Below are 21,395 nucleotides of genomic sequence, written 5' to 3'. Positions count from 1 at the left end.
GATAATATGACACTGAGCAATGGGAAGGCACATTGCTGGGGATAGAAATTTGGTACAGAGCTATTGAAATGTGTGGAATATTTGAGTTTTGAAAAAGTAGGTTAGGGTTTAAAGTTAGAGATATCAAAATGAAGCTGCAGTCCTTTGTTTCTTTTTTCCTTTATCCCTGTAGGTGCGTGCTATTATGATGCCAATCAGTCTATGTATGTGTTTGGAGGCTGCACCCAGAGCAGCTGCAATGCCGCCTTCAATGACCTCTGGAGGCTCGACCTAAACAGCAAAGAATGGATTCGACCGTTGGCTTCAGGTAAGGAATGGACTGCTGGTTTCTGCTTTCTCCCCAGAGGACTTCTTGGCATGGTCTCAAGCATATGTTACTGGTATCCCAGGTTCCTTGTCAAATCAGCTGTTTAAGTGCCTAGGGTCATATACTTATCTAAATTTTTGCAGTAAGAATAAAATTGTAGCTGGGTCTAGTGGTGCACACCTTTAATCCCATCACTTGGAAAGCAGAGGCAGATGGTTCTCTGTGTTTGAGGCCACTCTGGTCTACCTAGAGAGTTTTAGGATACATAGAGTTTAGGACTACATAAAAGGACCCTGTCTCAGTAGATAAAAATAAACTGTGTTTTATCATCAGTATTAATACTGGTATTTGTCCAGCATCACTGTGCTACTGTGTGAATCCATCGGTGTGGTTTTCTCAGGTACTTGCACAGGTGTGATTTGTGTTTGGAATGAAGTTGACGAACAGAGCAGAGTCATGAGAACCATAGTTGACTGACAGGAGCTATTGTCCCAGGACTGAGGTCTCTGAATAACACTTGTTCTTGCCAGCTTGGATACTTGGGGAGTGTATGGGACATGCCTCTGCTGGTTGCTCAGCAGTGTGGGAAGATTCCATAGCAGGTGCATTCCTACACAGTCCCAGGATGGCAGGGTTACGCCAGAAAATAGGTTCCTTTTCTCCTTGTGATGTAATCTTTCCTTTAAAAAAAACAAAACAGTTGTTTTTGCACTCACGAGATTGTCCTGTCAGTTTGAAGTGTCAGTCTTAAGACTGGGAGGTGGTGATACCAAAGAGAAACTTAAGTCCCTGAGATATAAAATGCTCCCTAGATTCATTGGTGGCTTTCCCCTGACACTCTTCATTTGCTTTTTCAAGGCTGAAACTCAGTGTCAGCACCAAGGAGACTTGGGTTTTCCTTGGGCACTTTTCATTTACTTAGGCCCTGCCATGCTAGTTGACTTAGGTTGGGGTCAGTTTGGCCCTTTAGAAAGGACACTGATGAGGAGGCAGGGGCTTCACTTGTGGCATAATCTCAGTTCTCAGTAACTGAGTTACAGCACCTCTCAAAAGTGTGGACTGGATGAACCTGTCTTAAAGGCTGGAAAAGCCAGTTCACACTCTGTGTTTACAGAACAGCTGCTGTGGAGCAGTGGCCAGAGGCTTAGCTCTACTTCCACAGTGGAAAGCTCTGCTCTTTCTCCTGTAGTAAGCAAACAGAGCAGGAGCGTGCAGACAGGGTTACTAGAGTACTCAGGGCAGGACTGGGATTGTGCGGAGCCATATAAAAAGTATTGAAAGTATGGCTAAATAGTACTATTTTAGGCTCAGGATTTTATGCTTAGGAACGTCTCCTTTTCTAGTCCCTTGGTTCCCTATTACATGTAATGAAGTATTGATTAATAAGTATTTGGAATCACAAATTCTTCTTTTAAATAAAACATTTATTTATGTGTTTTTGTCTGTGTGCATGCCTGCTGGATCTGCTGGAACCAGGGTTACAGATGGTGGTGAGCCACCATGTAGACACTGGGAATTGAACCCCAGTCCTCTGCAAGAACAACAAAGTGCTCTTAACTGCTGAGATGTTTCCAGCGCCTGGAGTTAGAGATTCTAAAGTGTAGAACATTGAGGCTGGAGAGATAGCTCAGTGGTTAAGAGCATTTGCTGCTCCTTCAGAGGACACATGTTCTGTTCCCAGAACCCACACGGTGGCTCACACCTGCCTGTAACCCCAGTTCCAGAAGACTCAACACCCTCTCTTGGCTTCCACAGGCACCCAACACATGGGTGCACAGACACACATGCAAAGGTGTAGAATGTCTTTACAGCCTGAGCACCCTGTGGCCACTGTATCTGCACAGGGCCCAGACACCATTTTAAAGCAGCCTTGATTGTCTCAGTCACAGTGTTGATTCTGCCTATGTCTTGTCACCTCACTTCACACCCTGATCATCCGCCCTGGATATTGTTCCTTCCTCTGCAAGGGTGGGGACCTTCATAAATTCCTTTAAGATACACGTGAAACTTCACTTTATAATTAAACCACTAAGTTTTTGTTGTTTAGAATTTATTTTTTTCCCCATTATGTAGTGTGTGGAGGGTGCTTGCAGAGTCCAGAGCAGGGTGTCAGATTTGCTGAGCTAGAGTTTAGGCAGTTTTGAGCAACCAGCATGGATACTAGGAACCATACTTGAGTCTTCTGCAGAAGCAGAACATGCTGTCTCTCCAGCCTGTTAAACCGCTAAGTTTAAAGGCTATTCTTTGAAATCCCCATAGTAGATAGACTTGGAGGAGTTGCCGGTTTGGTAGTTTAGAGTTTGTGTAGAATAATAGTCATTGATAAGGTTTTCTTTAGGTTGGTTGGTTGATTTGTTTGTAGCTGAACTTTGATTACTTTGTGAGTTCTTCTTTTTTCCACCCTTTCAACCCCCTAACACTAGATAGGAGAGAAAAAAGGATAGAAAGGAAAAAAAAAGAGATCCCTGAGTAAAGTCTGGGTTTGAAAGGGGTAACATTATTGTTAGACTACTTCCTGCTGATTACGGGGATTGTTTGATCTTTACCATCATGATGTCTGATTTCTTCTTGTTGTTTCTTCTTTGTGCATGACTACTTAACAAACCATGACCAGAAACAACCAATAACCAACCAATAACCCACCCTGCCTCTTGGGGGGCCTTAGTATTTATATACCCTCTGAAAAGTCCCCAGAATTCCAAAAGTCATACAGTTGCAGAAACTATCTGCAGCTGGCAAAACCACACCTCTGCTAAAGCATGAGGCAAATCACAGTCAGCTGCTGTGAAGCAGCCCCATATCCCCCCACACCTGGGATTAAAACAAAAACATGTTGTTATTATATTTCTGTGATTTTTTAGGGGTTGATTAGAGAATTCTGGAATTCCAGAATTCTCACTACACCTGTTTCCTTTTTAAAATAAGCTACTGAATGTTTAAAGTCATTTTCTATTGAAGTGCCTTAAAAGAATCTAGTTGCCACTTCACCCTAACTTTTAATTAGAGCCTAGTGTTTTGAGGGGAGTTTTTTTGAGATAACTTCCCCCCCTACCCCCTCAAGACAGGTTTTTTCTGTGTAGCCCTGGCTGGCCTGGAACTTACTCTGTAGACCAGGCTGGCCTCAAACTCAGAGATCTGCCTGCCTCTGCCTCCCAAGTGTTTGGGAGTATGTGCCATTACCACCTGGCTGAGATAAAAAACAAAAAAATATAGTTTAATACAGCATCTGATGAAATTCTCATTTAGGCTGAAATCCTTTGAAATGATTCTCTGAAAGAATGTATCTGCCATCCTGAGTGCCAACCTGATTTTTTTTTTTTTTTTTTTTTGGTGAGGGGGTTGGTTTTGAAGCAGTCAAGCTTGCAGCTTGAGTGTATTCAGTCTTCAGACTTGGCTGCTGGAAGAGATAGTTCAAGCAAGTAGTAGAGCGCTTCTGGTTGGGAGGGGCTCACGGTGATGACTGCTCTAGCAGCTTTCTTCCATGTCGATTTGGTGTGTCACACAGAAGCCTGTGGCAGTCCTCACCGGGGTGGCATTTTAGCTCAGGCCTCTGGGCAAGGCTTTCGGGTCCACTGGGGTGGCAGCAGTGCTGTACCTGGGGCGGGGTGGGGAGGACGGCAGACCTCACAGTGGAAAGAGGACGCGGCTGGCACACATCAGACTTTTCCAGAGAACTCATGGAGCTTACATTGGAGCAGTAAAGCAAAGCCAAGACAAACGCACAGCAAACAACCAAGCAACAAAATACAAACAGGAGACTCACTGTGGTAACTGACGCAGAGATGGGGGGAATTCATATGCAAAGAGGAAATGTCTGACACTCACGTCCTGAGTGTCTTCTTTTGTTGGTGGTGGGGGGTGGTTTTTGGTTTTTCCAAGACAAAGTTTCTCTGTGTATCCACTTGCCTCTGCTTCCCTGAGTGCTGGGATTACAGGCGGCACCACGGTGCCTGGCTCATCATGAGTGTCTTAATCACTGCCCTATTTTTGTGAAGAGACACCATGACCACAGGCAACTCTTATAAAGAAAACATTTAATTGGGGGCTGGCTTACAGTTTCAAAGGTTTAGTCCATTCTCATCATAGGGCGCATGGCAGCACCCACGGCGCCGGAGCTGTAGCTGAAATCGGATCTATAGGCCAAGAGAGACTGGGCTTTTGAAACCTTAAAGCCCACCACCCTCACTGACACACTTCTTCCTACAAGGCCACACCTTTGAGGCCGTTCTTATTCAAACCAGAAAGAGTAAGGGCGAGAGTGGTAACTAGGAGCTAAAATGGAGCTGCTTAAAAATTTCAAGAAAAGATTATAAAGATCCAATTTAGATTTCAGAGGACTCAGGCCGGCAGTGGTGGGTCATACCTTTAAACCCGGTACTTGGGAGATGAAATCAGGTGGATCTCTAAGTTTGAGGACAGCCAGGACTACACAGAGAAACCCTGTCTTGAAAAACAAAACAAGGAACTGGAGAGATGGCTCAGTGGTTAAGAGCACTGTCTGTTCTTCCAAAGGACCTGGGTTCAATTCCCAGCACCCACATGGCAGCTCACAACTGTCTGTTAAAGCCAATTCCAAGGGATCTGACACCTTCACACTAAAGCATATAAAATTAAAATTAAAAAAAAAAAAAAAACAAGACAAAGAGATCTCAAAGAACTGTGCTGTTGTCTCCTGGAAGTCACGAAAACAAGGAAGTCAATCAAAGAGAACAGGTTGGAGGCCCCATCACAGTGAGAGCAGTTAGAGATTGTGAAGGCTTGGTGTGGAGAGAGGCCAAAGTAGATGACTTTCAGCTGGATCTTTAGATTAAAATGAACTTGGTGGATTGGACATAGGAGAGAGGGCCAGTCAAGGCACACATTCACATCCTGTGTAGTAGCTAGATACAAAATGGAGTCTTTTTCAGGAGTAGGATACATAGTGGAGAGAAGAGTAGGCCTAATTATTTTACTTTTTTGAAATAGGGTCTCGGAACCTCTGCTGACCTTGATTCCTGTTGCAGAGGTTGAACTTGAACATTTTATCCTCCTGCCTCTACCTCTTAAATGCTAAGATTACAGGTGTTGTTAATACCACCAAATCTGAAGCAAGGTTTAATTAAATACTAGCCAGGATGATAGATTCTGGTCAGGTTCATTTCAGGGTTCCCAGAAAATAGTCCTGAGCTACATTGGCCAGGTACTTATAAAGCAAGCCTGCCTTGTCCAGTTGGCTGCAAGCATACATCCTGTCGAACTTCCTGCCTACCTATGATTAAACACGTCCAGTGCAGTCGGGTCAACCAAACTTGTTGAGGGAAATGAAACGTGGCTTGTATCATATGTGAACAACGGCCTGCAAGCATCTCAGGAAGTGTCTGTCCTTGGGTGAGGGTAGTGGTCTCTAGATGAGAAATGTATGATCAGAAGGTTAAGAATGAGCTAAAGGAATCTGCCTGTGGCCTGTAGAGTAGAAAGGAGAGTAAGGTGCCAATTAACATGGGCATAGAATTGAAAGGTAGTTGTTTGAGATTTATTATTATTTTGATTATATATGTCTGTGTCTCTGGAGTATGGGGATGTATGCACTCAAGTGTTGGTACCCAAGGAGGCCACAGGTGTTGAATCTGGAGTTACAGGTGTTATAAAAAAACAAACAAAAAACTGTCTGACGTCAGTGCAGAGAACTGAACTCGGGTCCTTTGGAAGAACAGTAGGTGCATGGGTCATCTCTGCAGCTCTTAGTTGCCTTTTTCTTTTCCTTCTCCTGCCTTTTGTTTTTTTGAGATGGGGTCTCTGCATGTAGCCTTGGCTGTCCTGGGACTCTGTAGACCAGAGTGGCCTCAAACTCAGATATCCACTTGCTTCTGCCTCCCTGAGTGCTGGGATTACAGGTGTGCACCTCTGCACCCAGCTTCTTAGTTGTGTTTTTGAGACAGGGTCTCACTGTGCATGCAGCCTTGGCTGACCTAGAAATCACCATGTAGACGAGGCTGGCCTTGAACTCACAGAGATCCACTTGTCTTTGCTTCCTGAGTGATGGAACTAAAGATGTGTGCCACCATGCCCATTGAGAGGTGAGTTGTATTTTCATGGCAGTGTATTTTCCAAGTGTGATGGTGAATACCTGTAATCCCTATGTTTGTGAAACAGAGGCAGGAGAATCACTGCAAGTTCTAGGCCAGACGTGGCTATGATTTTATAGCATGTCTGCATGCCAGTGACAGTAATTTTCTAGAGGAAGTAACTTAGTCAGACGGGGGGGGGGTTGCCATCCAGTGGAGGAGCTGGCAGAGATGGGAAGCTTGACCAGCCACTGATAGGAATAAGGGGATGTGCGATGCCAGGTGCTAAGCAGTGGGACCTCGTACAGACGTTCTACTGATTGTTCTATCACTCATAAAATAATGGAGGGTGGAAAGAGAGAGAAGTCTTTGGAAGTTATGGCTACTTGTAAATGAGCAATTGTGTGTACATAATTCTAGTCTTTGCCAAAATGTTCCAGGAAATGAACTGACCTTCTAGACTTGTTTAAATGTGGCACCTTAATTCGTAATCAGGCTTGTTTGGCTAAGCCTGTGTTTAATTCCCAAGGTATATAAGCCGTTCTTTGACTGTATGTTTCAAGACCAATCTTTAAACCAGTTTCTCAGATAAGTTACCAGTAATTCACACTAAAGCTAATTCCAGCACCTACTTAATAACAACTGTAAGTCATAGTGCCCTTTTATATCTTTGAATCAAGATAAAATCACTAATTTTCTATTTGAGAGTTCTGCTTTTCAAAACTTCCTAAAGGTTACCCCACTGTTATGTATGAAAGTGAGAATTTCAGTTGGTGAAACATGTTTCCTCAGTTAGAAGCAGCTTTAAATACTGATGGAATCTATAAATATTAGCAATGCTGCACTCAGCCTGTCATGTCTTAAATAGCCTTGGAGCTCAGTTGATTTTCCCACCACTTTCTCCCATAGAATCTTCCAGTGTTTTCCCCGCCCCCTTCCCAGTTTCTGCACCTTCACATGGGGTTCTCAGTACTGGCTTGTGGGCTCAGAATCTTGTTTTAGAAGAATTTACCCAAGGACAAAGATTTGCAGTCTGCTTTCCTGTTTACATGCAGCTCCACACTCTGAGCTATGTGTCTCTGAATTTCATAGCTCCTGTGTTCTCTGTAAGAAAAATGATAAGCTTCTAAACAATAGATACAGCAGGTCACCTTCATATCTCTTGGCATATTTAGGTGTAGAGTCTTTGCTCCTCACTCACTTTTCTTCTTTCTTTTTCTTTTTCTTTTCCTTGTTTTTTGAGACAGGGTTTCTCTGTGTAGCCTTGGCTGTCCTGGACCCACTTTGTTTACTAGGCTGTCCTTGAACTCAGTAGCGATCTGCCTGCCTCTACCTCCCTGAGTGCTGGGATTAAAAGCGTGCTCCACCGCCTGGCTGGAGACTCACTTTTCTAATGTGAGGATTTAGGGTTAAGATGTTGGATCTGGGTTTGGGGGGGTGGTGGTGGTGGTGGTGGTGGTGGTGGGTGCATGTGCAGGTGTGCACATGGAAGCCAGAGGAGGGTGTCAGGTGTCCTCTGTAACTCTCTACTTTGTTCCTTCCAGTCAAGGTCTCTCCCTGAACATGGAGCTTTTTTGCTTCTTTTTTTTTTCCCCTTGCATCCAGCAAACCCCAGTAGTCTTCCTGTCTCTACCTCCCACAGCACTAGAATTTTAAGTGCTAATGAGGCTATTCCCAGCTTGTTTATGGATACTGGATTCAGGCCCTCATAATTGCCACAGCAAGTGCTCTTAACCACTAAGCCACCTCACCACCCTCCTGGATTTGTACTTTTAGAAGAGAAAAATAGGCCAGCTAGATAGCTCAGCAGTACTAAGCCTGATGACCAGTTTGATCCCCAGTACATTCATAGTGGAAGGGGACAGCCAGTTAATGCAGGTTTCCTGTGACCTCCATGTGTGCACCATGGCATACATACATATGCACATACATTCACACAAAATAAAGGCAGGTAGAAAACATACCCATAGGCAGGAAAGTCCTCTTTAAGGGTTGTTTTTCATCTACCTACCCATTTTCTAATTTGTTTGTTTGTTTATGTTTTGGAACAGGGTCTCACTGAATAGCTCTGGCTGTCCTGGAACTTGAAACATGACCAGGATGGTCTTAAATTCAGATCTACCTGCCTCTGCCTTCTGAGTGGTAGGATTAAAGATGTGCACTACCACACCCAGCCTTAAATTGTTTTTTGTTTTTTTTTAATTGTCACCCACAAAAATGTGTTGAGAATTTGGGATTGATGAAGGTCGAGTGAGTGTTTATTAACTGATGAGCATCAAACACTTGGAAGAAGGACTTGTGTATCCTTCAAGTACAGCTTGAGTTCCTGCTGTCTAGCTCAGATGTAGGTAGTCAGACTTGGTTAGTTTTATGCGCTCGAATATTTTGCCTGTATACATTTCTGTGCACCATGTGCATGCAGTGACCAGCAAAGCCAAAAGAGGTCATCAGGCTGGGCATGGTAGCCCATATTTTTAATCCCAGCACTCAGAAGGCAGAGGCAGGTGAATCCTTGAATTCCAGGCCAGTTTGATCTACAGAGTTGCAGGCCAGCCAGGGCTACGTAGAGAAACCCTGTCTCAAAAAAACCAAGAAAAAGGAGAGAAAAAAAAAAAAAAGGAGGAAGTGGCTTCAGATCCTCTGGAACTGGAGTTACAGATCATTCTGAGCCACCCAGTGGGTGTGGGAATTGTACCCAGTCCTCTGGAAGAGCAGCCAGTGCTAAACCACTGAGCCATCTCTCCAGCTCACTGTTTTATCTTTTTTATTTTCTTTTGTTTGTGATGAGGAGACTTGATTCTACCTTTAATTTTTTTTTTCTTGGTTACCAAATGCATTGACTACTAAAATGTCTGGCTTTTGTTCTGTGCTGAGAGCCCTTCATCCTTTGACTTTGAGTCATTTAGTCAAACTCAGGAGCCTTTTAAATTGATTTTTAGTTGAGTTAAGATCCCACAATGTCACTGAAAATAAGCAGAATCCTCATCTTTGCAGTCTGTACCATGTCCTCCTGGTTGCTTGTGGGTTGCCTGTGCAGTACGACTCCCAAGTCACCCATCTAGCACTGCCTCGTTTACTCTCAGCTATCCATGGAGTCCCCTAATACCGTCTTGTGGCTTAGGACCCAATGAACTCATTTGGCATTTGTCTTATGTGTCTCTGGTGCCATCTAGACATTAACCTTTCATTGATGCCTTGAATAAAATTGTAGAAAGCCATTCTAACTGGAAACTCAGGTTTTATCCTGAGGCACTTTTAATTTATGCTTTCTCGATATGTGGTTTGAATGAAGCTAGTATGTTTAAGACTCGGCTCATAGTCTGTTGTGGAAAAGATCACCTGCTCTTGCTGAGCAGATGAGCACTGTGATTGGTCATTTATTGACGTTTCAGGTGTCAGCTGGAAATTCTGGGTGGGAGGCTGCTTCATCCTTCAGAGCTCGGAAGTCAGCTGTCTCCCAGCCCCTGGAAAATGAGGTTGATCTTCCCTCCCTAGAGTCTCCTTTTCAAACAAGTAGAGCCCTGGGACTTCCTCTCCCCATCTCTGTCATACCTTTCTGTTGAGTGTGGCTCTTACTCTGTGTCCTTTTTCTTGTCTTTATTGCTGTTTAAATAAGCTTTCTGAAATCTTAAAATGCTATTTTATTGATATGTGTTAGTGACTTGATGACTGAATTTTATGTGAAGTATGATTGCTTTTAAAAAAGCCACCCTTGCTGGGTGGTGGCAGCCCATGCCTTTACTCCCAGCATTCGGGAGACGGAAGCGGTGGATCTCTTATTTTGTGGCCTTGGTTTACGGAGTTCCATAGCAGCAGCGTGCATGTGTATGGTGCTCAGGACATTTCTGAGATGGCACTCCTTCCTCCATGCAGGGTCCAGTGATTGAACCCAGGGGCAGCAAGTATCTTTACTAACACCTAAGGATTCCTTTCTCAGAACCTCACTCCAAGAAGTTTTACTTCTACTACCATTTGTTTACTAGTTAAAGTACCTATGACATCATATAACAACAATGGGGTCCATTTTACCAGTTTGTTTGAGGCAGGGTCTCACTATATAGACCTGACTTCTGGAACTCACAGGGAGTTCTCTTACTGGCCTGTCTCTTTTTCAGGAGTGCTGGGGTATTAGAGACATACACTATCATGCCTGGCTTTGTTTTTTTTTTTGTTTTTTTTTTTTGTTTTGTTTTTTTAAGACTTATTGGCTTGGTGGGGAGTGGTGCTGAAGAGATGGCTCAACAGTTAAAAAGCACTGGCTTCTCCTGCAGAGGCTCCAGGTTTGATTCCTGACACCTATATGGCATCTCATAACTGCCTGTAACTACAGTTCCAGGAAACCTGCTCCACACACATCTGCACAGGCATACACACTCAGGCAAAACACTTTAGAAACAAATCGTTTTAGGGGCTAGAGAGATGGCTCAGTTAAGAGCACTGGCTGTTCTTCCAGAGGGCTTAGGTTCAAGTCCCAGCACCCACATGGCAGTTGACAATTGTCTGTAACTACAGTTCCAGGGTATCTGACACCCTCACACCAATACATATAAAATACAATAAAATATATTTAAAAAGAGACAGGTGAGAAAAGATGCATAGGTGGGAAGGAACACAGAACGTCTGTGGATCCCAGAAGCTTCTCCACCTCAGGCTGCCCTTGCTTTGGGCTTTCATCCAGATTTCCTGGCATGTCTGTGGCTCACACAGTACAGGGAAATCCATCCAGGCCTCTGTTCAGTCTTCCTAATCTCTTAGCAGCATTCCTACCTCCCAGGTATGAGGCAAGACCCTTCCAAAATGAAACTCTCATCATCTACTATCAGGCAAGATAGGCCAGAGCATTGTCTTAAAGCAGCTCCCGTATAGGAAGGTGCCTGGGCCTCAGCTCAGCCGCAGGTTCTAGTGCTATGCCAGGAGCAAGAACCATGGACAGCACCAGTACTAGCCTACCACAGGAGCCATGGGTGGTCACCTAGTTTAAGATATACTTTAAATTTTTTTTGTCTGTTTACATATTTATTTTGGAGACAAGGCTTCTCTGTGTTGCCCTGGCTGGGCTGAAACTCCCTATATAGATTAGGCTAGCATCAAACTTACTTAGACCTGCCTCTGCCTCCAGAGAGTGCTCGGATTAAATGCGTGAACCACCACACCAGGCCCATAGGGCTATTTTGCCATTATATATTCTGGGACCGAAGTTGACATTGTAAAAGGCAGAAGTTATAACGTCTATCAGGAAGGCTGTGGGCCTTTACCTACATTTTAAAAACTTGTATGTTTGTAAGTGTTTTGCCCGCATGAATGTCTTTGCACCACATGTGTACCTGGTGCCTAAGGAGACCAGAAAAGGATATTGGATCCCTTGGAGCTGGATTTGTGTTGTGAGCCACTTGTGAGTGCTGGGAATCAAACCCAGGTCCTCTGCAAGAGCAGCCAGTACTCTTAACCATTAAGCTATCTCTCTAGCCCCAAGGCTGTGGATTTTAAAAAAGATTTATTTATTGTTTATATAGTATTCTGCCTGCATGTGTGCCTGTAGGGAAGAAGAGGGTACCGTATCTCACTATAGATGGTTATGAGCCACCATGTTGTTGCTGGGAATTGAACTCAGGACCTTTGGAAGAACAGCCTGTGTTCTTAACTTCTGAGCCATTTTTCCATCCCCAAGACTGTGGATTTTCATGTATACCAGTTTTGATGATTTAAATGTCCTTTTACCCAAAAAGCATCTTCAGTTGAGCTCTGAATGGATGCAGACTTGGAGTAACTCTTTATTTACCATGTTAGACATTAGTCATTTTGTTCTGTAGAGGATTAGTGAGCGTCAAAGACTAAACCAGGGGCTCCAGTACCATCCAAGCAGTAGCGTTACCTATCCTTAGGAGACATCCTAACACACAGGAAAGAGACAGAAGCAAACAGAATGCTGTGTGGTGCATGGGTAGAGCTGTGGGTGTCCATGAAATGCGGCATCACCAGAACTGGTTCTTGAAGGGTTGGGTGGGAATGCCTAGCTGAGTAGGGGCACCGGAGAAGGGAATCTGGTATTCTGGGGCAGGCAAGTAGATCTGTCCCCCTGACCAGGATTTGTCCAGGGGAATGGTAAAAGCAGGTCTTGGAAGAAATGGGGGATCAGTGTAGCCAGCTGGTTGTCATCACTTCATTTCCACCTAATGTTGCCAACTCCATCTGTTAGGATGTGCATGAGGTAGGCTCAGGGCATAGCCTCTACTCCCACTTCTTTTAGAGTCTAAGGCCAGGGACGTTATGCGTGTCCATGCCTCCATCCCTTCTGCTCCTGTCCTACATTCTCAAAGGTGAGCCTGCTCTGTCCTGTTGGGAAGCAGGGGTCATAGCAGGAAGAGCTTGTTGTTCAGGCACCTCTCAGGGGTAGGTCTGTCCTTGATCAGCTACAGCCTGCCTTTCTCTTGCTGGCAGGCAGTTGAACCTCAGGCACAGAACGCAAGCCTTGTGTGTTCTTTCCTCTCTGACTGACTCAGAACAGAAGTAGAGGAAATGTGCTTGATTTGAGGGCTTTTCCACCGCTCCCTGGCATCTCTGGCTTCCCCTTACTGTCTTTGGAGGCACAGTTTACTGATCTTACCTTTTTGAAGTGGCAATGTTGCCCTGTTTCCTCTGTTCTGTGGTCCCAGGGTGTGTGAGGAAGAGCAGAAGGAAGAAAGGAATTCTTGTTCAGTTTCTGGGGCTTTTCTGGAACACATGCTTTTTGGAGGTGGATAGTATTCTCTGCTACTGGAGAAAAGAACTGAAACTATCCCATAAAGATCTGTGTAACCTTTGGTCCTCATGGAGAGTGAATAGATTGGCAATTTCAAGGTTAGTGGGGCTTTCCTGATTCCTCCAGGCGGGAATGTCTGTGACTAGCAACATTGTCTTCACTGTCCCTGACTAGGACTGCAATTAACAAGTTATCAGAGGCAACCTCTTCTACCCCAGAAACTGCATCAAAAGTGCTTGCAGTGGAGACAGGAGTCCTTACTGTTCTTTATGTTATTAATTTTTAACTGGTAAATGTTGCCCTGTTCATGCAGTGATCTTTCATGTGGCTTTATTGGCACTGGGAACAGCGCCTATGGAGTTCTTTGTTCTCATGCCCCTGGCCTGCTTCTCATGGCAGGTGCTAAAGTTTCTGCCATTGGGGCAATCCATAAACTACTCAGTGATGTTTTTAAAGGCAAAGTGTGGGTGTAGGAATGAAAATATATACCTTTATATATTTGGCCATGGCAAATATTACAGCACATGCCTGTAATTCCATCACTGTAGAGCCTGAGACCTGAGACTAGAAGATTGAAGCAAATTCAAAGTTGCCCTGGCCAACAAAACACTTGGGGAGATCCCATCTCAAAACAAAGCCACATAGTGAAACCTTGTCTAAGGGGCGTGTGTGAGAGTGTGTGTGCGTGTGTGTATCCTCAAGCTCTAACTTCAATGAGTTTTTATATCAACTTGTCTGATCTTGTTGAAACTGAAGAATAAAATAGAAAGGGGGGAAATTGGAGAGACAGGTTTATACTAAGTAATATTTGAACAGGGGTGGTGACATACAAACCTTTAATTGGGAGGCAGAGGCAGGTAGATCTCTGAATTGTAGACCACCCTGGTCAATAGAGCAAATCCCAGGGCAGCCAAGGCTACATAAAACCACCCTGTTTCAAAAATATAAAATTAAAAAAGAGAAATGTTTAGATTTAACATGTTATGATGGCAACCACTGCCTTCAGGCTATGTCATGGTTATGGGAGCCAGCTCTGTTTTAGCACAGAGGAGGGACCTATCTTTAGTTAAGTTCCATGATGGGTTTCAGTTCAGAAAATGCAGAAAGGAAGAGAGGGAAAGAAAAAAAAAAAAGGAAGGAAGGAAGGAAAAGAGAAGGAAGGAAAGCAAAGAAAGAAACAAAGAAAGAGCCCCTCTACCCCAAGATAGTTTGTTATTGAGAGATGCTGAACAGGTTATTTCAGCAGTGTGCTAAGCAAACCATTGAGTTAAAGTAGGTGACAGATGATACCTCTCCCTCCAAGGCCTTTAGCCCAGAATAGACAGAAATGTATTGCAATGTCCTGTGGACCACAGGAGTGCAGTGCCTATAGAGGCCAGAAGAGGGTGTCAACGTACCTGGAGCTGGAGTTACTGGCAGAGTGGGTGCTCGGAGCTGAAGTCAGGTCCCTGCTAAAGCAGTGATCACTCCTTTGTTTTTGTTTTTTTGAGATAGTGTTTCTTTGTGTAGCCCTGGCTGTCCTGGCAGACTGGCCTCGAACTCACAAAGCTCCACTTGCCTCTGCCTGAAGGTGTAAAGCAATGTACCATCTTTCCATCCCCAAAAGAACAGTGTTTACCCATGGTGTCATAATGTTTTAGATCATGCCCTCTTTAAAATAACTCCAAAGCCCAGGTTAGATGTTGGGATGAGCTAACCCAAAGCCCTGGATCTGGGCCTGGATGGTAGCCGAGTTGGTCAGCCTGATAGCTTTCCTATGCGCACACCATCAGGACCAGCTCTCCTGCACCCGTGACATCTGGGACAGCTCTCCAGCACTGTCCAGGTGAGGGACAGGGACAGGTCACCTGAGTGTCACAGCCAGCAAAGGGCAGGGCCAACTCACCTGTTCTCACTCCCTTTGGGCTGGCTCACCCATGCCCCTGCCACCAGGACCATCTCTACTGTGCTGCTCTGGTGGGGTGCAGGCCACTTTCCCAAGTGCTATAGTTGGTGTAAGGTGGGACCAGCTCTTTTGCTTGGCTCTCTTTTTTTGTTTGTTTGGTTGGTTGGTTTGGGGGGATGGTGTTAAAGACAGGGTTTCTCTGTGTAGCCTGGCTGCCCTGAAGCTGGATCTGTAGACCAAGTTGGCCTTGAATCAGAGTTCTGTCTGCCTCTCCAGTGCTGGGATTAAAGGTATGCACCACCACCACCTCCAGGCCATTAAGTACCTCTAAATTCCAAATGAGATGAGAGGACATGAAACTTTGTTTTATATTTCACAAAATGAGTAATTTTGGAGTACAGTAACTTGAACTAGCTCATTGTATTTGTTAGATTTTTCTAGTTGAACTAAGAGGCTTCCCCCCAGGAAGGCAAAATTTTGCAATGAGAAATAATATAGAATAAAGAAAAACAGATTGTGGGGCTTGGGATGTGACCCAGTGGGTGTGTGTTTGGTATGAAGCAAGCCCTGGGCCCATCCCCAGCAGCCCACTGGGCATGGTCACTCACAACTGTAAGAGTTAAAAGGTGGAGGCAGTAGGTCAGAAGTTCAGTGTCATACTTAGTTAGCTAAACAGCAAGTTTGAGGGCAGCCTGGGCTACATGAGACCCTTTCTTAACAAAGAAAAGGGAATAATAGTTTTGAGGGAGAGAGAGAGAGAAATGTTAGGTGGTGGTGGCTCACACCTTTGATCCCAACACTTGGGAGGCAGAAACTGGAGGACCTCTGAGTTCAAGGCCAGCCTAGTCTACAGAGCCAGTTTTAGGACAGCCAGGGTTACACAGAGAAACCCTGTCTCAAAAAAACAAAAACAAAAAAATAATAAAAATTTTAATTTATTCTATGGGCTTGAGTATCTTGCCTGCATGTGTATCTATGCACCTGTGTGTCCTTGATGCCATGAAGTCCAGAAGATCCCCTAAAAGTGAAGTTACATGTTGTGAGCTACCATGTGGGTTCTGCGAATTGAACCCAGGTCCTCTGGAAGAGCGGTGCTCTTAACTGTTAAACCATATATAGCCTGGTAGAGTTGTTTTGTTTTCTTTTTTTGTTTTAATATACTGGTATTTTCTGACCCCTACATATTAGGACACATTACTTTGACCATAATAACAGTGAGATACCCAGGGGGCTGGAGAGATGGCTCAGAGGTTAAAAGCACTGTCTGCTCTTCCAGAGGTCCTGAGTTCAATCCCCAGTAACTACAGAGTAGCTCACAACCATCTCTAATGAGATCTGATAACCTTCTTCTGGTGTGCAGACATACAAGCAGGCAGAATGCTGTATACATAATAAGTAAATAAATCTAAAAGAGAGAGAGAGAGAGAGAGATGCCCAGTGAGAAATTGGGGGAAATAGCAATGGTCATTTCAAAACTAAAACCCTGGAAAGGTATGTTCCTATGAGATCTTTCTTCCTTCCTTCCTTTCTCCCTTCTCCCCTTCTCTCTCTCTTTCTTGTTTGTTTGGATAGGGTCTCATGGGGCTCAAGCTGGTGTCAAACTCTGTATGTATTTGAGGCTGCTCTTAGACTAAGTCATGACAAGGTTATAAGTCAGTTAAACCCATCACAAGTTGAAAATGCACTTAACATACTTGGCTCCCAGACACCACACAACACAGCACCTGTGTACACATTCTGTGTACACAGAATGGTACACAGTGTCCACCATTATGTCTGTGACCATGAGACTGCCTGGGACCTGAGGTTCGCTGTATTGGGTAGCATTCCCACAAGCCTGTAAAGACCAAATTTCAGAGGAGGATTTGCACTGACTGTGGGCCACTACAGCACCATTGTAAACCTAAGCCAAGGTAAGTTAGTACCTTTTAAGATGGGTACCAATCCACCCCACTTTCCAAAGAAAGCTGAGTAACTTTCTCCATGTTGGTTATGAAGATATATAAATCAGTAATGAATCTCTGAGACCTGAAAACCCAGCGTCTCACCCTTACCCTTCTGCTGTGTGACATTGGTTCCCTTTAAGGAAACATGGTCTGTGGGTATGCTCCTAAATCCTAACTGTGGTACTGTTGTCTTCTCCTAGGGTCCTATCCTTCCCCCAAAGCTGGGGCCACTCTGGTCGTGTACAAGGACTTACTAGTGCTATTTGGTGGCTGGACAAGGCCAAGTCCCTATCCCTTACACCAACCAGAGAGATTCTTTGATGAAATTCACACATACTCACCATCTAAAAATTGGTAAGCCACAAAGATAACCCATTCTATATCTGGAAGAAATAGATTTCATTGTATTACATTTTAGTTATTTTGTATGGGGGTGGGGGTACATGCCACAACATGTGTATGGAGGGCAAAGGACAGTGCCTGGAACCATTTCTGCCCTTTAACCATGTGAATCCTAGGGATCAAGCTCAGTTTGTCAGGCGTGGCAGCAAGTGCCTTTGCCCATGAGGCTATCTTGATGACCCAAAATAGGGTGGAAATAAATGGTTTCTTCACTTTTGTGTGTTAAGACTCTTTCTTGGAGGGGGTAGCAAGATGGCTCTGTGGTTAAGAGTGCTTCCTCATGTGGCAGAGGAATAGAGCTTACTTCCCAGAACTCTGCTTCAAAGGATCCAGTACCCTCACACAGTCACATAGGCATATGTAAATATAAAAATAAATATTTTTGAAAATTATTAACAATCTTGAAAAAAATCTTAACCAAACAACAGAATCCCATGGAGAGTTTGATTGATAGAAACTCTAAAGATTTTTCCAGGCTGAGGGCTTACAGCAAGAGCTTGCTTATGGAGTGAGATGCTTTGCAGACTGTCCTTTGGACATTAAGAACCTTTTCCCCCCAGGAGCAAAAGGAGAAGAGCTGGTTCTCTTCTGAGGAAAGTGGACAGGCCGGTTGGAGAAGGAGCCGTCAGCTTCAGCAGCTCCTTTCCAGGAGCACAGGGTTATTGTGAACACAAGGGACCCTATGTACTGTTCTTTCTCAGAGACCTCTGTCTTGTTTTGTTTTGGTTTAGTTTGGTTTTTTGAGAGAGGGTCCTCTCTACATTGCTCTGGCAGTATTGGAACCTACTCTGTAGATCAGCTGCCCTCAAATTCACAGAAATCCTCCTGCCTCTGCCTCCTGAGTGCTGGGATTAAAGGTGTGCACCACCCTACTTGACAAACATGTCTCTCTTTTTGCTTTTTGTTTTGTTGTTTTATTTTGTTTTGCATTGGTGTCTTGCCTACACATATGTCTGTGTAAAGGTGTCAGATCCGCCTGGAACTGCAGTTACAGGCAGTTGTGAGTCACCATGTGGGTATTGAGAAATAAACCCAGGTCCTCTTTGGAAGAGCTCCATTGCTCTGATTGCTGAGCCACTTCTCCAGCCACTAGACATGTCTTTCTTAATGATGGTAATCATTAATCAGATAGAATGGCAGGTAGAAATTTCTCAGCAAACTAGGCTGAGAAAGCCATAAAATCATATTTTGTTCTATGGTGGTCTTCTCTTCCTTGGCTGTTTGCAGCCATATTGAGAACTTGGATGTAACTTGAAGAAGGAAGCTCATGGGAAAGGTACAAACACCCTGCGCTCTGCTCTTTTTCTTGTCCTATCACTGTCTGTTAGAAAGGTACAGCCTGTCTTTCTTAGTGGACCAACTACTGCTTGTTCTTATGCTTGCAAGATGCAGCAGATGGCCCTGACTTCTGCCTCCTTCCGTCTGCTTCCCTTAGGTGGAACTGCATCGTCACCACGCATGGGCCCCCTCCCATGGCTGGCCATTCCTCCTGTGTGATAGGTGATAAGATGATTGTCTTCGGTGGCTCTTTAGGATCCCGGCAAATGTAAGTATTGCTGGTTTGCTTCAGGCTAACATGAAGAAACTCCTGAGCATGATAGGCCAGAAAGGTGAACACAGCCATGTCCCTGAACATAGTTCTCCTTAACCCAGTTAGTTACTTCACCTCAGTGTCTCTCCATCACAGATCAATAGGTTGAAAAAATTGCTTCATAAAGTCAAAGGTTAAGTAGAATTTCTTTCTGTTTAATACAATGGGATCAAGTTCTTGTGAAGCCTCCTCCTTGTCTACTGTCTTGTACCTATAGAAGGCCGTATTCCATGCAACAGGATGCTTCATTGCCCAGCTCAGGTCCTTCAGGAGAAGGAGAGAGGTATATTCACAAGATGGGTAGAAATTATGGACTCTCCAAATTGGATAGGAGATTAGGAGAGTATGTAAGAAACTGTCAGGGAGGCTGCTCCCCATCTCTGCCTTCTGTATCACTACCCGTTCTCTGTTGCTCATGCTGGAAGTCAAGATCCAAAACAGCAAGTCCATCTGCATCACTGGTATGAGTAGGAGCCATGGGAGTTTTCTGTATACTCTGAATAAGATGGGGAGTTAATGAGCTATCAAGAAAGTCATTGCAGCTCAGCTTGGTGGCATACACCTTTAGCACCCGGGAGGCAGAGGCAGGCATATCTCTGTGAGTTGAGCGCCAGCCTGGTCTACAGAGTGATTTCCAGGACAGCCAGGGCTAAAAAGAAAAACTCTTTCTCAGAGAGGGAGAGAGAGAGTCATTGCAGACCCAAGCTTACCCTGTGACAGGGCTCACAAGCTTCATGTTTTAAAATAGCTATGGAGAAACCCAGCACAGTGGCTTATACCTATAATCACACCACTTGGAAAGGCAGAGGCACATGGAGCTCTATGAGTTAAAGGTCAGCCTGGTATAAAGGGAGTCCAGGACAGCCAAGGCTACACAGAGAAACTCTACCTCAGAAATAAATAAACAAAAAAACAAGTAAATAAATTTTAAAAATCACACACACATGGGCTAGAGAGCTGGCTCAGAGGTTAAGAACACTGGTTGCTCTTCCAGAGGTCCTGAGTTCAATTCCCAGCAATCACATAATGGCTCACAACCATCTAGAGTGCGATCTGGTGTCCTCTTCTGGCTTCAGGTATACATGCAGGGCAGAATACTGTATACATGATAAATAAATAAATCTTTAAAAAAAATTACACACACACACACACACACACACACACACACACAGGAGTTCAGGGCCATCCTTTGCTACATAGAAAGTTTGAGGCCAGCCTATGAGGATCTGTTTTTAAAAATGCAAAATGATACAAAACCAAAAAAGTAAAATATGAAGAGAAAAATATAAAAATATATAAAATATGAAAAGAAACAAAAGAAACTGCCCTCTAGATAAGAGGGCTTAGGATTTAAGTTTGGGAGTACTTATTTTATATCATTATATGTAAATAGAAGACCTTAAAGAGATACCTACAAACTGGAGATAGACAGTCAGGAACCTGTCGTTGCTATGCTTCTTTTCTTTTCTTTTCTTTTCTTTTTTTGTTTATTTCTTTTTTCGTTTTTCAAGACAGGGTTTTTCTTTGTGTTTCTCTGGCTGTCCTGGAATTACTCTGTAGACCAAGCTGGCCTCAAACTCACAGATCTGCCTGCCTCTGCTCTGCTTCCCCAATGCTGGGATTAGGGGTGAGTGCCACCACTGTCTGGCTCTATTTTCTCTTATTTTCTCTTCTTTTCTTTTCCTTTCCTTTCTTTTCTTTTCTTTCTTTCTTTCTTTCTTTCTTTCTTTCTTTCTTTCTTTCTTTTTCTCTTTCTCTTTCTCTCTTTTTTTTTTCTCTCTCTCTTTCTTTCTTTTGACAAAATCTTGCTTGTAGCTCTGTCCAGCCATGAATTCATGCAATCCTTGCCTCATGAGTGCTCGGATTGCAATGGGGGATGGCCAAGAAAAGGCCATGCTACTTCTTTCTTTCGGCAGAGGGATTTGGTGTTTTGAGACCAGGTCTCTGACTGGCCTGGGTTTTATGTAGAGCAGGCTGGTCTAGAACTCACTTCAGTCTGCCTAAGATTAAAGGTGTGTGCCACCATGCCCATCACTGCTGCCTTCTGGAGAAGAGTTGAGTATAGCAGTTGGCTCCTGATAAAAACTGCAGCTTTTGTGAGCCACTGTGAAATACTCTTTGTTGTTATCATCAATAGAGTTTTCTTAGCTTTTGTACAGTGATAGATGCCTTCAGAACCATTTTTTCTTTCTTGTAGTTTTTGTTTTTGGAAGGTGATTACTTGACCAGCAGCTGCCTCCAGCTATCACTGATGAGCTTGTCCTTTAGGTCCAGAATGTAGCTTCACATTCAACTCAGCTAAGACTATGGCCACAGAGGAAAGAAAGGTTGAAAAATCTCCGGACAGGTTCAGGGCTGACTGTGTGCTTAAGATGCCTATGTGATAGAACTGCTCACTTTCTTGAGCATGCTCTCCCTCTCTTTCTGGTTTTTGAGACACTGTTTCTCTGTGTAGCCCTGGCTGTCCTGGAGCGAAGAGAT

General features: G+C 44.1%; 1 protein-coding gene across 1 annotated transcript in view; it reads left to right on the top strand.

Moving 5' to 3' along the window:
* Positions 1 to 21,395, top strand: part of Fbxo42 (F-box protein 42) — a 50,994-nt gene that overhangs the window by 26,098 nt on the left and 3,501 nt on the right. Inside the window, exons 4-6 of the mRNA XM_021629925.2 lie at positions 173 to 307; positions 17,122 to 17,275; positions 18,759 to 18,869. Of these exons, the coding sequence (XP_021485600.1) occupies positions 173 to 307; positions 17,122 to 17,275; positions 18,759 to 18,869 (400 nt within the window). The remainder of the gene's footprint in view (positions 1 to 172; positions 308 to 17,121; positions 17,276 to 18,758; positions 18,870 to 21,395) is intronic.

Source organism: Meriones unguiculatus, chromosome 3, assembly GCF_030254825.1.
Source record: "Meriones unguiculatus strain TT.TT164.6M chromosome 3, Bangor_MerUng_6.1, whole genome shotgun sequence".
In the NCBI taxonomy this organism is placed as follows: domain Eukaryota; kingdom Metazoa; phylum Chordata; class Mammalia; order Rodentia; family Muridae; genus Meriones; species Meriones unguiculatus.
Note: the sequence above shows the minus strand (reverse complement) of the source record. Positions and strands in the feature narration are given on the sequence as shown.